At 42.1% G+C, this 16,252-nt stretch overlaps 1 protein-coding gene across 2 annotated transcripts in view; it reads left to right on the forward strand.

Annotated features, from left to right (window-relative positions):
• sec16b (SEC16 homolog B, endoplasmic reticulum export factor) overlaps positions 1-16,252 on the forward strand; it is a 35,661-nt gene that overhangs the window by 11,669 nt on the left and 7,740 nt on the right. For both annotated transcript variants that reach the window (XM_063201589.1, XM_063201590.1), the window contains exons 11-19: positions 1,009-1,106; positions 6,257-6,338; positions 7,065-7,182; positions 7,746-7,857; positions 8,617-8,722; positions 11,409-11,546; positions 13,668-13,784; positions 14,182-14,266; positions 15,108-15,584. In XM_063201589.1, the coding sequence (XP_063057659.1) occupies positions 1,009-1,106; positions 6,257-6,338; positions 7,065-7,182; positions 7,746-7,857; positions 8,617-8,722; positions 11,409-11,546; positions 13,668-13,784; positions 14,182-14,266; positions 15,108-15,584 (1,333 nt within the window). The remainder of the gene's footprint in view (positions 1-1,008; positions 1,107-6,256; positions 6,339-7,064; positions 7,183-7,745; positions 7,858-8,616; positions 8,723-11,408; positions 11,547-13,667; positions 13,785-14,181; positions 14,267-15,107; positions 15,585-16,252) is intronic.

The following is a 16,252-nucleotide window of genomic DNA, read 5'->3' on the forward strand; positions in this document are numbered from 1 at the left end:
GTCTTGAAATGTGTGTCTCTCTCTTGCTATCATTTGACTCTGAAGAAGGTGTAGCAACACCGAAACGTTGGTCGGGTGTGTGCACAAAATAAAGTCTTGAAAACTAAGCTGCAGTGTGCTCCAGCTTCTCCTTTCCAGCTATGCAAGTGACTTACTGGCAGTGTTGCCAGATGAGGCTGATGATTTCCAGCCCAAAAAATGCTCAAAACCCGCCTGGAAGCACTAAATCCCGCCTAATTCTATTGATGTCGATGGGAAAGATTGGGCGAGTTTTCCTGTAAAATTACATTTTTACCCGCAGACGGCCATCCCAAGCAGCCCAATTGGGTGAGAAACAGCCCAATCTGGCAACACTGCTTACTGGCGCCTCAATGCCAGTGATTTCAAAAGCACTGGGACACTGATCTGTGATAGGTCTGTTAGAGCATTAGGTCCAACCCCCTATGGGCGGGGTTGAAAAGGTGGGAAAAAGGCTTGTAGTCTCAACAGAAATCCACCTCTCTTACACTTCCTCTGTCGATGATGCAAAATGACCATTTTTACATCATTGACAGAGGAAGTGTTAAGAGATGAATGTGGATTGCTCCTGTCTCAGGGGGAATTGAGAGATTTTTGCAAGACCATTAAAAAGTATGACTGGGTGTCTAGCAATGGAAAGCCTAATGCAAAATGGGTGGAGTGTCCCTTTAAGTAGTACTTAAGCGTAAGTAGTTCTTAAGTATGAGGGGCCGCCTAGGCAATATACCACATCACTAAAAGTTTATGCATACAATCATTTTATAGGTCTACATACAATATTTTTTCCTCACACATGGAAATAATGTATGTACGACGTATAAACTTTTAGTGATGATGTGAGACCTATTTCTGATTTATTGTGTAGGCGGCCCCTCATACTTAAGCAGTATTTAGGCTTAAGTACTTCTTAAGACTTTTTGGGAAACGCAGTCCAGGTAGCTAAGCACTAATTGCAAACGTGACATTGAGGCGTGTGTTGGTGTGCTGCAGGAGGCCTTGGAGTCGGCCATGAAGTCTGGTCTGTGGGGCCACGCCCTCTTCCTGGCCAGCAAGATGGACAACAGAGCGTACACCACCGTCCTCAACAGGTACCGTGTCTAATTATTTACAAACAAACTTTATAAACAAAATGATTTATCCGCGGTTAATTATTTACAAACTTACAGATATGCCGTTACTAGGGGTGTGCATTGGCACTGCCCTTACGATTTGTTTAGATTACGATTCGGGAGGTAACGATTAGATTTGAATCGTTTCAGTCAGATTCTATGATGTATTGCAATACATTACATTACAATACAATTGTATATACAATTATTCTATGATGCATTGCAATGCAATACAATTACAATACACATTTTTTTATGGGCTGCTGTGGGTATCAGTCCTGCAGTTTTCAACACTTTGAAGTGCTTTAATTTTATTTAATAGTTAATTTGCTCTGGAAATGCCCATGGAAGCAATTGAAACTTGAAAAAATATGCCACATCGATTATGGAATTTGATGAATAAATTATTGAGCTCCCTACCCCGCATCGCGATGCATTGCTGGCTTGATTATTGTTGACACCACAAGCAGATACTGTTAGATACGCAGGGATTGGATTGCAATGGATTTTTTTTAATTACAATATTAATAAGCTACACAACCAACCATGTGGTGGCAATTTTTAGGTGGTGTGACTGTGATATTCTGAATAAGCTTCAACTGGAACACCTCTCTATTGTGGTTGCTTGAATGACTGATAATGTGCTGCCCTTTAAAAAGGGTATTTTCTCCAGTGTCTGGTTTTTTTTGCTCCACCCTTTATATAGTATCTATCTATACCATCTGGTAATTTATTGCAAGTAAGTTGAATGTGTTTTTCATTGCTGCTGTATGTATGGATACGGGACTATGAATTGTGGCTTCAAATGTTTCTTAATTGAGTTTACATGCGTTGTGTTTAGGGGTCTAATTCTCCTTTTGAATGGGTGCCATTTGTCTTCTTCTGACATGAACACTTTAATTTATTTGTTTGCTGAATGTCTGCGGTCTGGTGAAAGAGTCTTAGAGACATACCACATGCTGAGCCGTTGAACCCATGTTCATGTGGTTTGCATCCATCTTCCTGTGCCTGTCATCACTGTCATATTAGTAACGGCCTTGCCCTCATCTTTACGATATTCCGGCACGCAGGAAGAAGCTTGTTAGCATGCCAGTTACATCTAGGGTGCTTTCCAACATGCGACCTTGCGTCCTCCACTTGGGCTTGTGGCCTCACGTTTTGCAGATGCCCTGCCTCCATGGAGAGAATAATTAAGTTTCCCCGCTGTCAGCCTAGCCAAAACAATTTTTGGGGGACTATTCTTCAGTTACCGTCCTGTTTGAAAATGAGAAAATTACTTTACAATTGAGCTTTTGCAAGATATGGAAATCTAATGCTGTTGTCAGTGATGTCATCACAACGTATTACTTCCTGGTACAAGGCCACAAGCACAAGTGAAAGACGCAAGGTCGCATATTGGAATGCACCCCTAATACTTACGTTTCCCTGCCCGGTCCTTATGTGGTCACATAGTTTGCACTGCATGTGCAGACTTAAGCACATTCTGCTTAGACATTGATATGGACAACTCTTCACCCTAGTGCTCCCCCTAGAACGGCATGGCTTTAGACTTTGTACTGTACCCCTATGGTTTTTCGTCTAACTTTTGAACGATAAAATAATGAATAAATGCAACATAAAACAGTTTCATTTAAGGCAATCCGCTGCTGATGACCAATTATTAGTCATCTGCTGTGGCGAACTGATTGGCATGTTTCCACTCCCCTCTCCCCCCTCTCCCTGGTCCCCAAGCTTCACCCAGGTCCCCTGGGGAGCTGTCGTCCCCTCCCCACGACTGTGCCTCTCCCTTGGGGGGGATGAACAGCATCGGCCCTGGCATAGTGAAAGGGGAGCATCACAGTCACACCACAGTGCATGTTGCGACCCATTAGCACATGGAGGTGTAAGCCGCGAAAATGACCCGCACAACTCTCCCTTGATAGGGCACATCTAAATTTACTCTCCTTCCCCGCAGAGCCGCGCCGCGCTCCGTTCCGCTCCGTGACAGGTGGGGAAGGATGCTCGCCAGCCCGCCTGGCTTGGCTTCCCGCCTGCCTCGTGGCCCCCTACCCGGTCTTATGTCGATTGGAACTACCCGTCAAGCTGAGCTCCAAAGTCTTTACAACGCACTACAGTAGCAAAGATTTTTCAATATGGTAGCCCTGACCTCCATTCCTTCTGAACCCCCGCTAGTCATGGCAGCCATATGATGTCAGCTTAGAATCTTACCGTTTTATTTGGAGTGACGTTTCGCCCCCCCACCCCCCCTGGCCAGTGGTCCGAAACATCACTTCAAATAAAACTTGGAAGCAATGTGTGCGGCATTTTCTTTGATATTTGAGTACAGAACTGGGCAGCACCTCAAAAACATTTTATTGGTGTGCGATAGCTTTGATAAGAATCTTACGCCATACTGATTCCAGAAGAAACTCCTCATGTACTGTGTCTTCCATTTCAATCGTCTCTGACAGTAGCACCCCTAGTGGTTGGGGTTTGAGTATGGGCTGTGGTAACAGCAGCCTATAGGTAGGTCATCTCAACAAGCAGCTCATCTTGACAGACCACTGCTCCCCCCCAGCCCTGACCGTCTTAGCCTTTACAATTGGCTTCATCAGATAGCCAGCGTGACTGTTTGCATGGTATATCCATTGCCCATATATTGTATCCAACCATTTAGCCAGCTGTCCAGTCACAGATAGACTAGCCAGGGTTTAGGCCACTCAAGGTAGCTGCACTGACCTGAAGCATGAAGATGTGGAGTTAGATTACATTATACTTAGACGACACTTTCATCAAGTGCAGCTTAACTTGTGGTTATTTAGGCACAGGCTACAGTACTCCCCGAGGCATTGTTGGAGGTTAAATGCTTTATCTCAAGGGCACTTCAGCCATGGGTTTTGGGGGTGGGGAGGGTTGAAGAGCTGCTACCTACTCCCCCACCCACATCCTTTCTAATCGTACCGTCTAATCGCAAGGATTTGAACCTGCAATCTTCTGCTCCCAAACACAAGTTCCTAGCCAGCAGGCCAGTTGCTTTGTTGTGAAGGGCATCTCAGCGAGCACTAGGGGTGGTATTGTTCACAAAATTCACAGTTTGGGCCATATCACGGTATAAAGGTCACGGTTTTCGGTTCTGTACGGGTCTTGTTTAAAAAAAAAAACATGGTGCACTGGGAATATTAAACTTTTTATATACTATATATTTACAATTATAATGTAATGATGCACAACTTGAATTTGACCTTTTGCATATTGGCTGATAGAATTAGGCTAATCATCACCAAACTTGATTTATGGTTATGGTTTGTATAGGCTTATGTTGTGAAAATAGTGTGATTTTAATTGTCATTGGTGTCATTCTGTGGTTTCAAATGCTAATGTTTTAATAGATATTTTCTGGGCACTGAATGGACTGCGGTTTTCCGCGGTTTGCCTGTCACCTGTCACCTGTTTGCCAGGTTTTTGGTGGGGATTGTGCCATCCCTAGCGAGCACTGGAGAGTGTGGCTGTCCACCACCCTGCCGCTTCCAAGACCAGTCAAAGTCCAACGTAACGATTAAGGGACAGCTGAGCCATCATGAAGACATCTTGTAGTTGCCACGAATAGCAGAAGGGTGTAATACAACGCCATTGAACTTGTGCTGTGTGTTGTTTAGTGGCGGTGTGGTTTTCCTGCTGTGGGGTGTCTTTGGCTGGCACTTTTGTGGGCTGCAAATTGTGACGCTGGGAGTAACACTCGACTCTTGTCGACTTACACAAGGCTGGCCCTGGGTGTTTAATGTAGACAACCACGGGAACTACTCACATCTGTTTTTCTTGTGCCATTTCATCGTCTGCTCGCACATATTGGATGGCACTCCCCCTGGTATTTAGTGGTGGGGTGAATGTGTACTTTTTGTAGTCAACAAGTATTGGCTTTTTATTAGTTGTGTGGATCAGTATGCAGGCCAGACCATTATTGGGGGTTTATGGTAATCACTTAACAAAACATTTAGTATTATAAGTACAAAATATTTTGTAAAGTGAATACCACAAACCCTCAACAATGATCTGTCCTGCATACTGATAATTAGTGTTGCACCGATATCAATACCAGTATCCGACCCCGATACTGCACTAAAATCGTGGTATCAGTATCGGCGAGTACCAACAAATAGGGCACCGATACCATTTACAGATGCTCGTATGACACTTGAATGCAGCCTTGATCTTAGTTATTTTATATCAGTGGTATCTAAAAAGTATAAAATGTTCTACTGTATTCACTTTGTACAATATTAGTCTTTTTCCTGTTTCACAAAGGTAGGCAACAGCCTGACAAAGCCATGATGGCAATGATGTTACATCCAAGTAGTATTCTATGCAGCTCTTCACATATACGTATACTATATAAATTTCAAACAGAGTAGTAGTATCGGTATGGTATCGGTATCGGCTGATACGGCACAGTCAGGTATCGGGTATCGGTATCAGGGCCAAAATATGGTATCGGTGCAGCACTACTGATAATACTATACTATTGGGCAGTCATGGGTGAGCGGTTAGGGCGTCAGACTTGCATCCCAGAGGGTGCCGGTTCGACTCCCGACCCGCCAGGTTGGTGGGGGGAGTAATCAACCAGTGCTCTCCCCCATCCTCCTCCATGACTGAGGTACCCTGAGCATGGTACCGTCCCACCGCACTGCTCCCCATGGGGCGCCACTGAGGGCTGCCCCCTTACACGGGTGAGGCATAAATGCAATTTCGTTGTGTGCAGTGTTCACTTGTGTGCTGTGGAGTGCTGTGTCACAATGACAATGGGAGTTGGAGTTTCCCAATGGGCTTTCACTTTCACTTTCATACATCAATGTCCATAACTTGTCTCACCATACCCTCTTGCTAATTTCATACAATGAGTCTGTGTAACTCAGCTTGCGTAATTGTGGACCTGTTTCAGGTGGGAGATCAGGCCCATAGTAGTGTGTAGAGAAATTTTCTTCGGAGGGAGGCTTAGAGAGCTAGAGCTAAAGCTAAACTTATCTTGCTCTGATATTTGTGTGCGTGTGTGTGTGCGTGTGTGTGTGTGTGTGTGTGTGTGTGTGTGTGTGTGTGTGTGTGTGTGTGTGTGTGTGTGTGTGTGTGTGTGTGTGTGTGTGTGTGTGTGTTTTCAGATTTACAGGCTGTCTATCTCCCAGTGATCCCTTACAAACTCTCTTCCAGCTTCTCTCCAAGAGGATCCCCACGGTTGCCACGGTAATACCAAGACCCACACGACATTATCACTGGCTTATCTCCTCTGATAGTGGATGTACTCAAACAGAAGTGTTATATACCAATAACATTCAAACGAATCAATGTTCTATAGATCCGATACTGCAATATCTATTCAACTGTGGCCTACTTAACTGTACTAACTGACCAGGGTCATCATAGAAGCGTTAACCCATTGATGTCTGATGTTGCGTTGCGCAACATTGGCCCTGGTGCCTGGAGCTGCATTACGCCACATTCAGGCTCATGAGATTTGAGACAACTTAATTAAAAATCTCTGTTTGTTTGAGATGAATTAACACATTCTAATGAAAGATGAGGGTCTTGGCGTTTAAATGCAACTTAGTGCATATTTTTATGTGCTTCAGAAGCTGAGATATTTAGGTTTTTATAAGCTGAGGGCAGTTTTTCTTAAAAATGGCTCAGGCATTCAGCACCCTTTTTTGCAGGTGCCTTAGGCGTCAAGAATGGGTTAACTACTTGGCACAGTTTTACAGACTGACTTTGGACAGTTTGCAGAAGTAGGTGTGCTCAAACATCAAAATCTTTTAAATGTAGCTTTGGATGTCAATCAAAGGCTTCATATTAACCAAGAAAAGAACCACACTTAGTAGTTTCCATGTCAAGTTGTCCTGTTCTGCTCTCCTACGTCACCTACTTGGCAGCTCGGCATGCTGGGATTTCAGAATACTCTTGTTGTCTTGGCAGTGCTGTGGCAGCGACAGGTGGGGCGACTGGAAGCCCCATTTGGCAGTCATGCTGTCCAACGAGACAGAGGACTGCGAGACGCACCGCAGGGCTATCATCACCATGGGGGACACACTCGGTATGTATGGCTTCAACATAGGATTATATATGGATACCATAGCAGGGGGATACACAGGAGAATGGGGACAATCTCTCACATCCTAGAGGGAGCATCATGTTGGTGTTTCTCTGGCTCTTGTTGTTATTGTTGAGTGAGGCCTGACTGTCATCTGGCTGATGGGACCTGATAATGAGGCTCTCTATAGTCCAGTGATTCCCAACCGGATTCCCCAACCCATTTAGCTTGCTAAAAATCTATAAAATAATAATATTTGTGCATCTGTAAAAGTAAAACAAAGTTCTCTCCCAGGTTGTGTGCATTGTTAAGTGCCTTTCAAAGCAGAGGGTGCAAACCTCTATCAGCTGTTGACAGTTAGTTTGGGTTTTATTTCACTGTCCATTGGCCAGTGAGGGTCAATTTTGGCCAGCACAAGAAGACATTTGGCAAATAAAAATGTTGAATCTTGAATTATTGATTCAGCGGTGGGCTGCTTTTGAGATTTTCCAAGTGGGCCCCAAAGTTGGAAACGGTTGGGAACCCCTGTTTGGCTTTTAGTCAAATGTGTGCAATTCTCTTTGTAGCCTCCAGGGGGCAGCTGCATGCGGCACACATTTGCTACCTCACGGCTCGCACCCGCTTCGGAGTGTACACCAACAAAGCCGACCGCCTGGTGCTTCTCACCCGCAGCCACAGGTAGGTTTGACACAGGTTGACATCATCGGAGGTGTTGACTCAGAACAGAAAAAAGGCCTTCCCAAGTTTTTCCTTTGAAAACAGCCACAACTACACTACTCACTCGATAGCTGATTTATCTGTCTTAAGCTATCCTCACAGTTGGATCAAATTTATGATAGTGTTTTTACAGGACTCCCCCCAGCACTTATTGCTAGGGCGGCCACCTTGACAAGAAACACCGACCACCTTGACTAGGTCTCCTGAAAAGATATATTATGAAACATATTTCATGTTGTGAATGTCATTTCTAAATTTGCTTAGCTAAACAATATATACTTTTAGCGCCCCACCACCTTGACTAACAAAAAATATGGGGGGGAACACTGTTTTCCCTTCTGAACCTGGGATTGATAATGTAACTTTGAATAGTAAAAATACGGTAGTGGCCTCTACTAGAAGCAAAGGCTGAGGTAATGCTGACCCTTTTTTGGATCTGCCATCAGAAGGGGCTCGATTATTTAGTGGCATGTGGCATGCGGAAGTGACATGCCAAAGGACGGCTATGTTTTAGGTTGGTGGACACACAATATTCACTGACAGGTTAGGTTTAGCCAGTTTTGGTACAGGCACAGTTCAACAAGTTTACAAACTTGGTCGTAGTACTCATAGTTGCCTACCATAACCAAGAATAGCTTCATCATGTAACCGCACTTGGAGTGGCATGGGCCACATGCCGCTAAATCATCTAACCCCCCTCCCTCTGCCATCTCTGTTCAGCCTTCCATTTCGAAAGTTCGCCCAGGTGCCAGCGATGCAGTGCTCAGAGGTGTTTGAGTACAGCCAGAGGCTGGGCAATGCGGCTTACGTCGACCCTCCTTTTCAGGTAAGCATGACCACGGTACAGATAAGCACACACCACAACTCAGCAGCCTGTGTCTGATAAATACAAGCTGTGACAACAGGGAAGGATTTTTTTGTCTGAAGATATGTATGTAGTGTATGTAATGAAGAAATGTATGTATATGTTTTGTATGTATGTATTTTATTATGACACTTCTTCGTGTGACACGAGAGGTAGAGGAGTGTCTGCCATTATCTGCATACACATTACCTTTGTGAATGCATGGGTAACACTTCCAAATAAGGGGCCATAATTAACAGTAAAGTAGCTACAACCTAATACTCAAGTAAGGGTTAATAATCATTACTTAATGCCACATTAGACACATATTTATTGTTATTATGCATATGTTGAGCATTAGTAAGCAGTTACTTAACTATTAGATAACTATTACCTTGTGTTACAAGTTAATAGCATATTATTATTTAACTAATAGATAAGTAAGGGCACAGTTAATAGTTAAGTAGCTATCAGGTTATACTTAACTAAGGACCAAAATTAACACTTACTTAATACAAAAGTAAGGCATAACTAATGGTTAATTAATACATAAATATTGGGTTTTGGGACCCTTATATTAGAGTTGGCTGAGGATTACTAATGGTTAATTAATAGATAGATATTGGTGTTTGGGACCCTTATATTAGAGTTGGCTGCAGATAACTAATGGTTAATTAATCGATAGATATTGGTGTTTGGGACCCTTATAATAGAGTTGGCTGAGCATACCTAATAGTTAAGTAATTAATCTACTGTGACATCTAGTTTTCACTTGTTCAAATCACTGTAATAGTGGCAACAGGAGCCATTATATAGCAAGGATTGGATGTACTCTTCTCAATGATGGTGGGGTGATGAGATGTCATTTTTTCATGCACCACTAAACCACTAAAAACCCTTCAATAAATGCAGAATATTATGAAGAGTAATAGTTTTGAAGCGAAACTAAACCATTCCTTTGTGATAATAGATTAATGTTTGAGAATATTAGCTCCAAGAAGAGCAGTGCATGATGGGTACGCAATCTAGAGACAACAATATTTCGATATTATTTAATCATTAGATATGCCTTGCTTTTGCATTAAGTAAGTGTTAACTAATAGTTAAGTTAAGGGTACAGTTAATAGTTAAGTAGCTATTAGGTAATACTTAACTAAGGACCTTAATTAACAATTACTTAATACAAAAGCAAGGCATATCTAATGATTAAATAATACCGAAATATTGTTGTCTGTAGATTGCGTACCCATCATGCACTGCACTTCTTTGAGCTAATATTCTCAAACATTAACTTCATTATCACAAAGGAATGGTTTAGTTTCGCTTCAAAACTATTACTCTTCATAATATTCTGCATTTATTGTAGGGTTTTTACCATCAAAATTAATAAGTGGTACATGAAAAAATTACATCTCATCATCCCACCATCATTGAGAAGTGTACGTCCAATCCTTGCTATATAATGGCTCCTGTTGCCACAATTACAGTGATTTGAATGAGTGAAAACTAGATGTCACAGTAGATTAATTACTTAACTATTAGGTATGCTCAGCCAACTCTATTGTAAGGGTCCCAAACACCAATATCTATCGATTAATTGACCATTAGTTATCTGCAGCCAACTCTAATATAAGGGTCCCAAACACCAATATCTATCTATTAATTAACCATTAGTTATCCTCAGCCAACTCCAATATAAGGGTCATAAAAACCCAATATTTATGTATTAATTAACCATTATTTATGCCTTACTTTTGTATTAAGTAAGTGTTCATTTTGGTCCTTAGTTAAGTACGACATGATAGCTACTTAACTATTAACTGTGCCATTACTTATCTATTAGTTAAATAATAATATGCAATTAACTTGTAACACAACGTAATATTTATCTAATAGTTAAGTAACTGCTTACTAATGCATTAATAACAATTAATATGTGTCTAATGTGGCATTAAGTAATGATTATTAACACTTACTTAAGTATTATTTTGTAGCTACTTTACGGTTAATTATGGCCCCTTATTTGGAAGTGTTACCAATGCATGTTGTGTCGTCCATTATGTCCCGAATCCATCTTAGTCCATCTAGTCAGTGTACTGTACATGCAGCATATACGCAGTACAGTATGTGCAACTTCCAAAATGTTTGTATTAGTGTCTTAGAGTGTTTCGTTTCCTGAATTTTTACTGTCTTCACATGAAAGTGAAAGCCCACCCAGGAAACTCCCATTGTAACAGCACTCCACAGCACACAGTGCTCACTGCACACAACGAAATTCCATTTTATGCTTCACCCGTGGAAGGAGGCTACCCTAAAAAGTAACCGAGAGGAGCATAGCACTATGCTCAGCGTACCTCAGTCAGGGAGGAGGATGTTTACATAAGTTCCTGAATATGTGTTGTGTGTGTTGTCTGGAGCTGTTGTATAAGTTCCTGCTGTTTGTGTGTTGTCTGTAGCTGTATAAGTTCCTGTTGTGTGTGTGTTGTCTGTAGCTATATAAGTTCCTGCTGTTTGTGTTGTCTGTAGCTATATAAGTTCCTGTTGTGTGTGTGTTGTCTGTAGGTGTATAAGTTCCTATTGTGTGTGTGTTGTCTGTAGATGTATAAGTTCCTGTTGTGTGTGTGTGGTCTGTAGGTGTATAAGTTCCTGTTGTGTGTGTTGTCTGTAGGTGTATAAGTTCCTATATGCGTGTCGTCTGCTGGACTGTGGACTTGCGTCACAGGCCTACCACTACTGCGAGGTGATCGGGAACTCTTTGCTCACGCTGCAGGAACCGCCCATGGTGCTACTGAAAGAACTGATAAAGGTAATACTTTATCCATAACTGTAACGCCGTTGCCGTTACTCGGGAGGTAACGTTGCGCACTACAATTTTATGAATTGCAGCGGCAGTGTGCACTGACAGCTGACAAAATCAAGGAGCAAATGGCAGCGCCGCATAAATCTGTACCAAGCCGGCTTTTAATATGCTCACATTCACCCTTTGCATGCATGAGAACAAAATAGCTGAACGTGATTTGCTAAAAAGTGTTAAGTGGGCGGAGCATTCTTCCTCCCACGCGCGTAAACACAAGTCATTCTACACACAGAGCAGGGAGCGCATTTAGTACAGAAGATACAACAGCAGTAAAGCCGCGAGGTTGCATGTTCCAAAGTTAAATACCGCAATCATTTCACGGTAGTTGCAGTCAAATGCAATAATGTATCCAAAGTATACAGTGCATTGGAAACAAAGTTATGAAGGTTTAAAGTTCAATGTCAAATGAAGTAATGGTAAAAACATGAACTACAAATTTCAACTTGTTCAAAACAGGTGAAATTCTTGACACAACACGTTATAAGTTATACGTTTTTGTCAGTAATTTGTGGAATTTACTGCGTCACTTGTGTTTCCTGTATTGTCAAGTTGCACTACGAACATACAGATCACAAATTTGATAGGTTTCCATCAGAAGGCCTGGCCTGTAAAGTTTGAATGAAACTTTTGCCATGTCAGATGTAGCATCTCACACCATTTGACATGCCCTATTACATTGTTATTACATACCCTGTTACACACAGTGTGACTGTGAAATCTCAAATGTTCTAAAATTTTACCTAAAGCCACATATTTTGTATGTTTCGTGTTGCACTATATGAAAATGTCAACATACAAACACAGTCTGCTTGCTTGTTAGGGTACCCAACAATTGTGGTACAGATTTAATTTGTATCTTATTGCTAATTCACAACACTAGCAAGTTTGAAAAATAATGTCACATATACAAAATTAAATGTTGATATTGAGGAAACTGTCACTAAAATCAAGATAGTCATATGGAAAATACTGGTTGCACCAATTGATACAGACTGGTTACAGGTTTGTGTCGATTGGTGTAACCAGCATTTTCCACAAATATATTCTTGATTTACAGGATATTTCATAGTGACTAAGTTGCAGTACTCTATTTCAATGTGATGACAACTTTTTTCTAGTTTTAGAGTGATATGTCCAAAGTAATTAAAAAAGGGCAAGAGTTTCAGGATATGTCTTAGTTGCCATACATTGCAAAAACACTTACTTTCATTTGAAAGTTATTTTATTTTATCTAATTCAAAGGGATTTCTTGACATTCAGTAACTGATTTACGTTTGCATACATACATTTGTGAATGAATATTTTATTTTTCTCATTATCTTGCCACTTGACATTTTTGGGGGCAATCTGTCTTTACTAAAATAAATAAATATTGAATCACTATTCCACTGAACTAACATGGATTCAAAATATAGACTTGTCAAAACCTGGTGGAAGCACTTAAAATGCTTATGAAGACATTTTTGAATTCTACACTATACAGACCCTTATAATTCATAAGGGTCTGTATAGTGTGGAATTCAAAAAGGTCTTCATAAGCATTTTAAATGAAGCAAGCAACAGCTGTGGTGATCAAAAACCAGTAATAATGTGTCTGTAACATCATGCTTAAAGTGCACATCTCAGGTTAACCACTACTGTACTGTAGACCAATACATGTATTGTGCAATGTTGAAAGTAGTTTTAAACCGTTTTAAAGTTTTTCTCATTTCAATGTTTCCTATTCTTGCATGTTCAATATTTTAGGGGACAGTAAATACTTACATTGGAAAGCCTGTTGTCAAACCTTGTGAGCTCTTGTGATTAAAACACATGGGCTGGAGAAGTTTGGACTTCACTAGAGCACTTCTGGCAGTTCATCAGTCCCAAAGAAAACGATATTGTTTCGTGCTAATTATATCACACCTCTTTGGTCTTTACAAGCTCTGCTGTGGAACAAATTGCCTTTTCAACCCCTCTGTGACTGAGACCTTATACGGCCTTGAGCCCCGTATGCTGTTACTGTGGCTGCTGCTGCTGTTGCTGTGTTGGGATTCTGTCTCCTGTGCTGAATCTGATCCTCCTCCTCAGCTGACGGACAGGCTGAGGCACACCGAGGCCTCACTGGCAGAGGCAGCTGCGGACGGGGGGGACGAGGAGGAGCCCGACTGGCTGGTTCAGCTGCGTAACAAAGATCTCCACACTCAGGTACCCTTATATGTGCAAGGCGACGTTTAGCTCAGCCAAGGCCGAAGGTGTCAAACATTTTGCATGTGGATTTGGAATTGGGTTTTGACTATAAAATGGCCTTTTGGTTTGATGTAGTACCATAGACTTGAAATATGGATGCTATTCTTGGATTTCGGGGTTGGTTCCCATATGGAAAGGATGTATTAAAATCATACACAATATTTACAAGTTTCCTATAATATTTTTTTAAAAATTGTATGACAGTGAAAATAAATATACATTTCTTGGTAAATTTGTGTAACGTCAAACATGGCATCTATATATTTAGGTGAATACTTGTACAAGGCTCACTATTTATTCTTATACGTTTTTGTCTGCTATTTCCGTATGGGTTTGGTTATCTGTGTACACTCAGGTGAAGCATTGGGCTGGTATTGGCTCATACCAGCCGGCTAGAGAGGAGAGTGCAGCAGAACCAAAGGGGAATGGCCCTTGCTCAGGTAACCTCTCTGACCTATATATTTCACTTTGACCTCATTATTCACCGTCCTCCCAGTATGCTCCACAAGGGGGTAGTATAAGATACTACAGCGCAGAGCCATGCTCTGCTACAGTGTCCATGCACAAGGGCTGCCACTGTCACTCTGATGTCAAGTGGAGTGTACTCCTCCATGATAGGGTGAAATAAGTGTGTGTGTGGGAAGTATTTTCTTCACCCTTTTGTCAGGAAACACAATATTGAACACACAATTTAAACTTTTTTTACAGTGTGGCATTTACCTTTTAAAAAGCTGTTCTGTACTTGGTAGAGATTAGTCCAGGTCCATACGATTGTCCATAAGATTGTGTTCCAGAAATTTTGTGGATCATCTCTGTACTTATCAGCACCTTTCAATCTGGGCTTCAGATTCTGGATTATTCTTTTTTTTTCCGATGCGGAAAAACATAGGCGACACACACCACGTTGGGCTTTCCCCATGATGTTCCGTGATGTGTGAGTTGTATCCCAATGACGTTGTGGTGTTCGTCGGCTTTGTTTTTCCGCACCGGAAAATAGTTCCGAAAATAGTTCGGAAAATAGAAATGACCAAGTCAAGTTTGGGCTCTTTATCGATGCCCCATTCTGATTTAACAGAGAAGATAAGTTATAGTAATGTTATTGTCTGTCCATCGTCCTATATTTACTCTATGGGGTTCCTTAAAATAGCCTTTAAACGTTCTGAGCATCACTACAAGCTTTTATAAACTGTAGAAAGCCCCTGATTGAGACGCCATAGTGTGCGTCTGAGAGTAACGTGAAGACTGTGTGATTTACGTTTGTGTGTCTTTCCATCTACGCAGAAGCGGATGGGTACTACTCAGTAGACAACCAGCATTTGGGCGTCGGCACTGGGTCTCTCTCAGCCGCTGCTACCATGGCCCCTCCAGCACTCGCAGAGCCCCATATCAGTGGCGCGGAGGGGCAATGGATTCCCCAGATGGGAACCCCTCCCCCCACGCTGCCGCAAGCGGGTCACCCGATGCAGGGGCCTCCACAGCTATCAGGCTACAGCCTGCCAACCGGTCCCATGCTCCCTCTGCCTATCCCAGAGCCAGGGGTGCAGCACGTGGGGCTCGCAGACGCTCCACCCCCTTCCAGCATCCACCACCTCCACCACCAGCAGCAGCATCAGCAGCACCACCAGGAGCCAGGCCCCGTCCCCTTCCAAGGAGGCTACTCTGACTATCCTGCAGCTGGAGGAGGAGGAGGAGGAGGAGGAGGAGGAGGGGATCCCTCACTCAGCTCGCCTCCCACAGAGGCCCAAGGCCCACTTAGAGGTCAGTGAGCTTGGCCTTTAGTTATCAAATGCCATTCTCCCAATCATTTCTACTGATAATTAAGCATTGTAGAGAAGCACTAAACAACATTCACAAGTTAACTGATTATCTTCATGTGTCAAGCGATGCTTAAATGAGTCATTAGAAGGCGTCCACTCATCCACGTCCATAGTCTGTGGGCGAAAAATGTTAATTTTCATTGTGTTGCTGTTTTAGGACACCAAAAGGGCCAAATTTGCCTTATGCCCCTTTAAAGCAACACTCAGTGCTTTTAGACTTGGTTCGCCCCAACAGGTTGGAAGTAGAAAAGTCTCTCATTTGCTTTAGAGACGGTTTGCTCCTCCAAAATGACCAGTTTAAAATTTATTTTTAAAAAGTGTCTCTCACCCTATTTCAAGCTGATGAACAACTGAAGCAATTTTGAAAACATTTTTATCTGTAAAAAGTGCTGTGCTAGTGGCCTAAATTAGAAGACCTGCCTAGCTGCAGATTTTTTTTGCTATGGGAGTTGGTTTTGCATTGCACCGAAATCCAAAAGAATACCAAATCTGTCCCCCGATCGATTTTTTTTTATATGAAGTTTTTCCAGTTTGAATCTGTGAGTTGATGGGAAGGCCTTAGCACAATGACAATGTGATTGCATAGGCCTATTAACATGCAGTTTTCAG

The sequence above is a fragment of the Engraulis encrasicolus genome, chromosome 6 (assembly GCF_034702125.1).
Source record: "Engraulis encrasicolus isolate BLACKSEA-1 chromosome 6, IST_EnEncr_1.0, whole genome shotgun sequence".
NCBI lineage: Eukaryota > Metazoa > Chordata > Actinopteri > Clupeiformes > Engraulidae > Engraulis > Engraulis encrasicolus.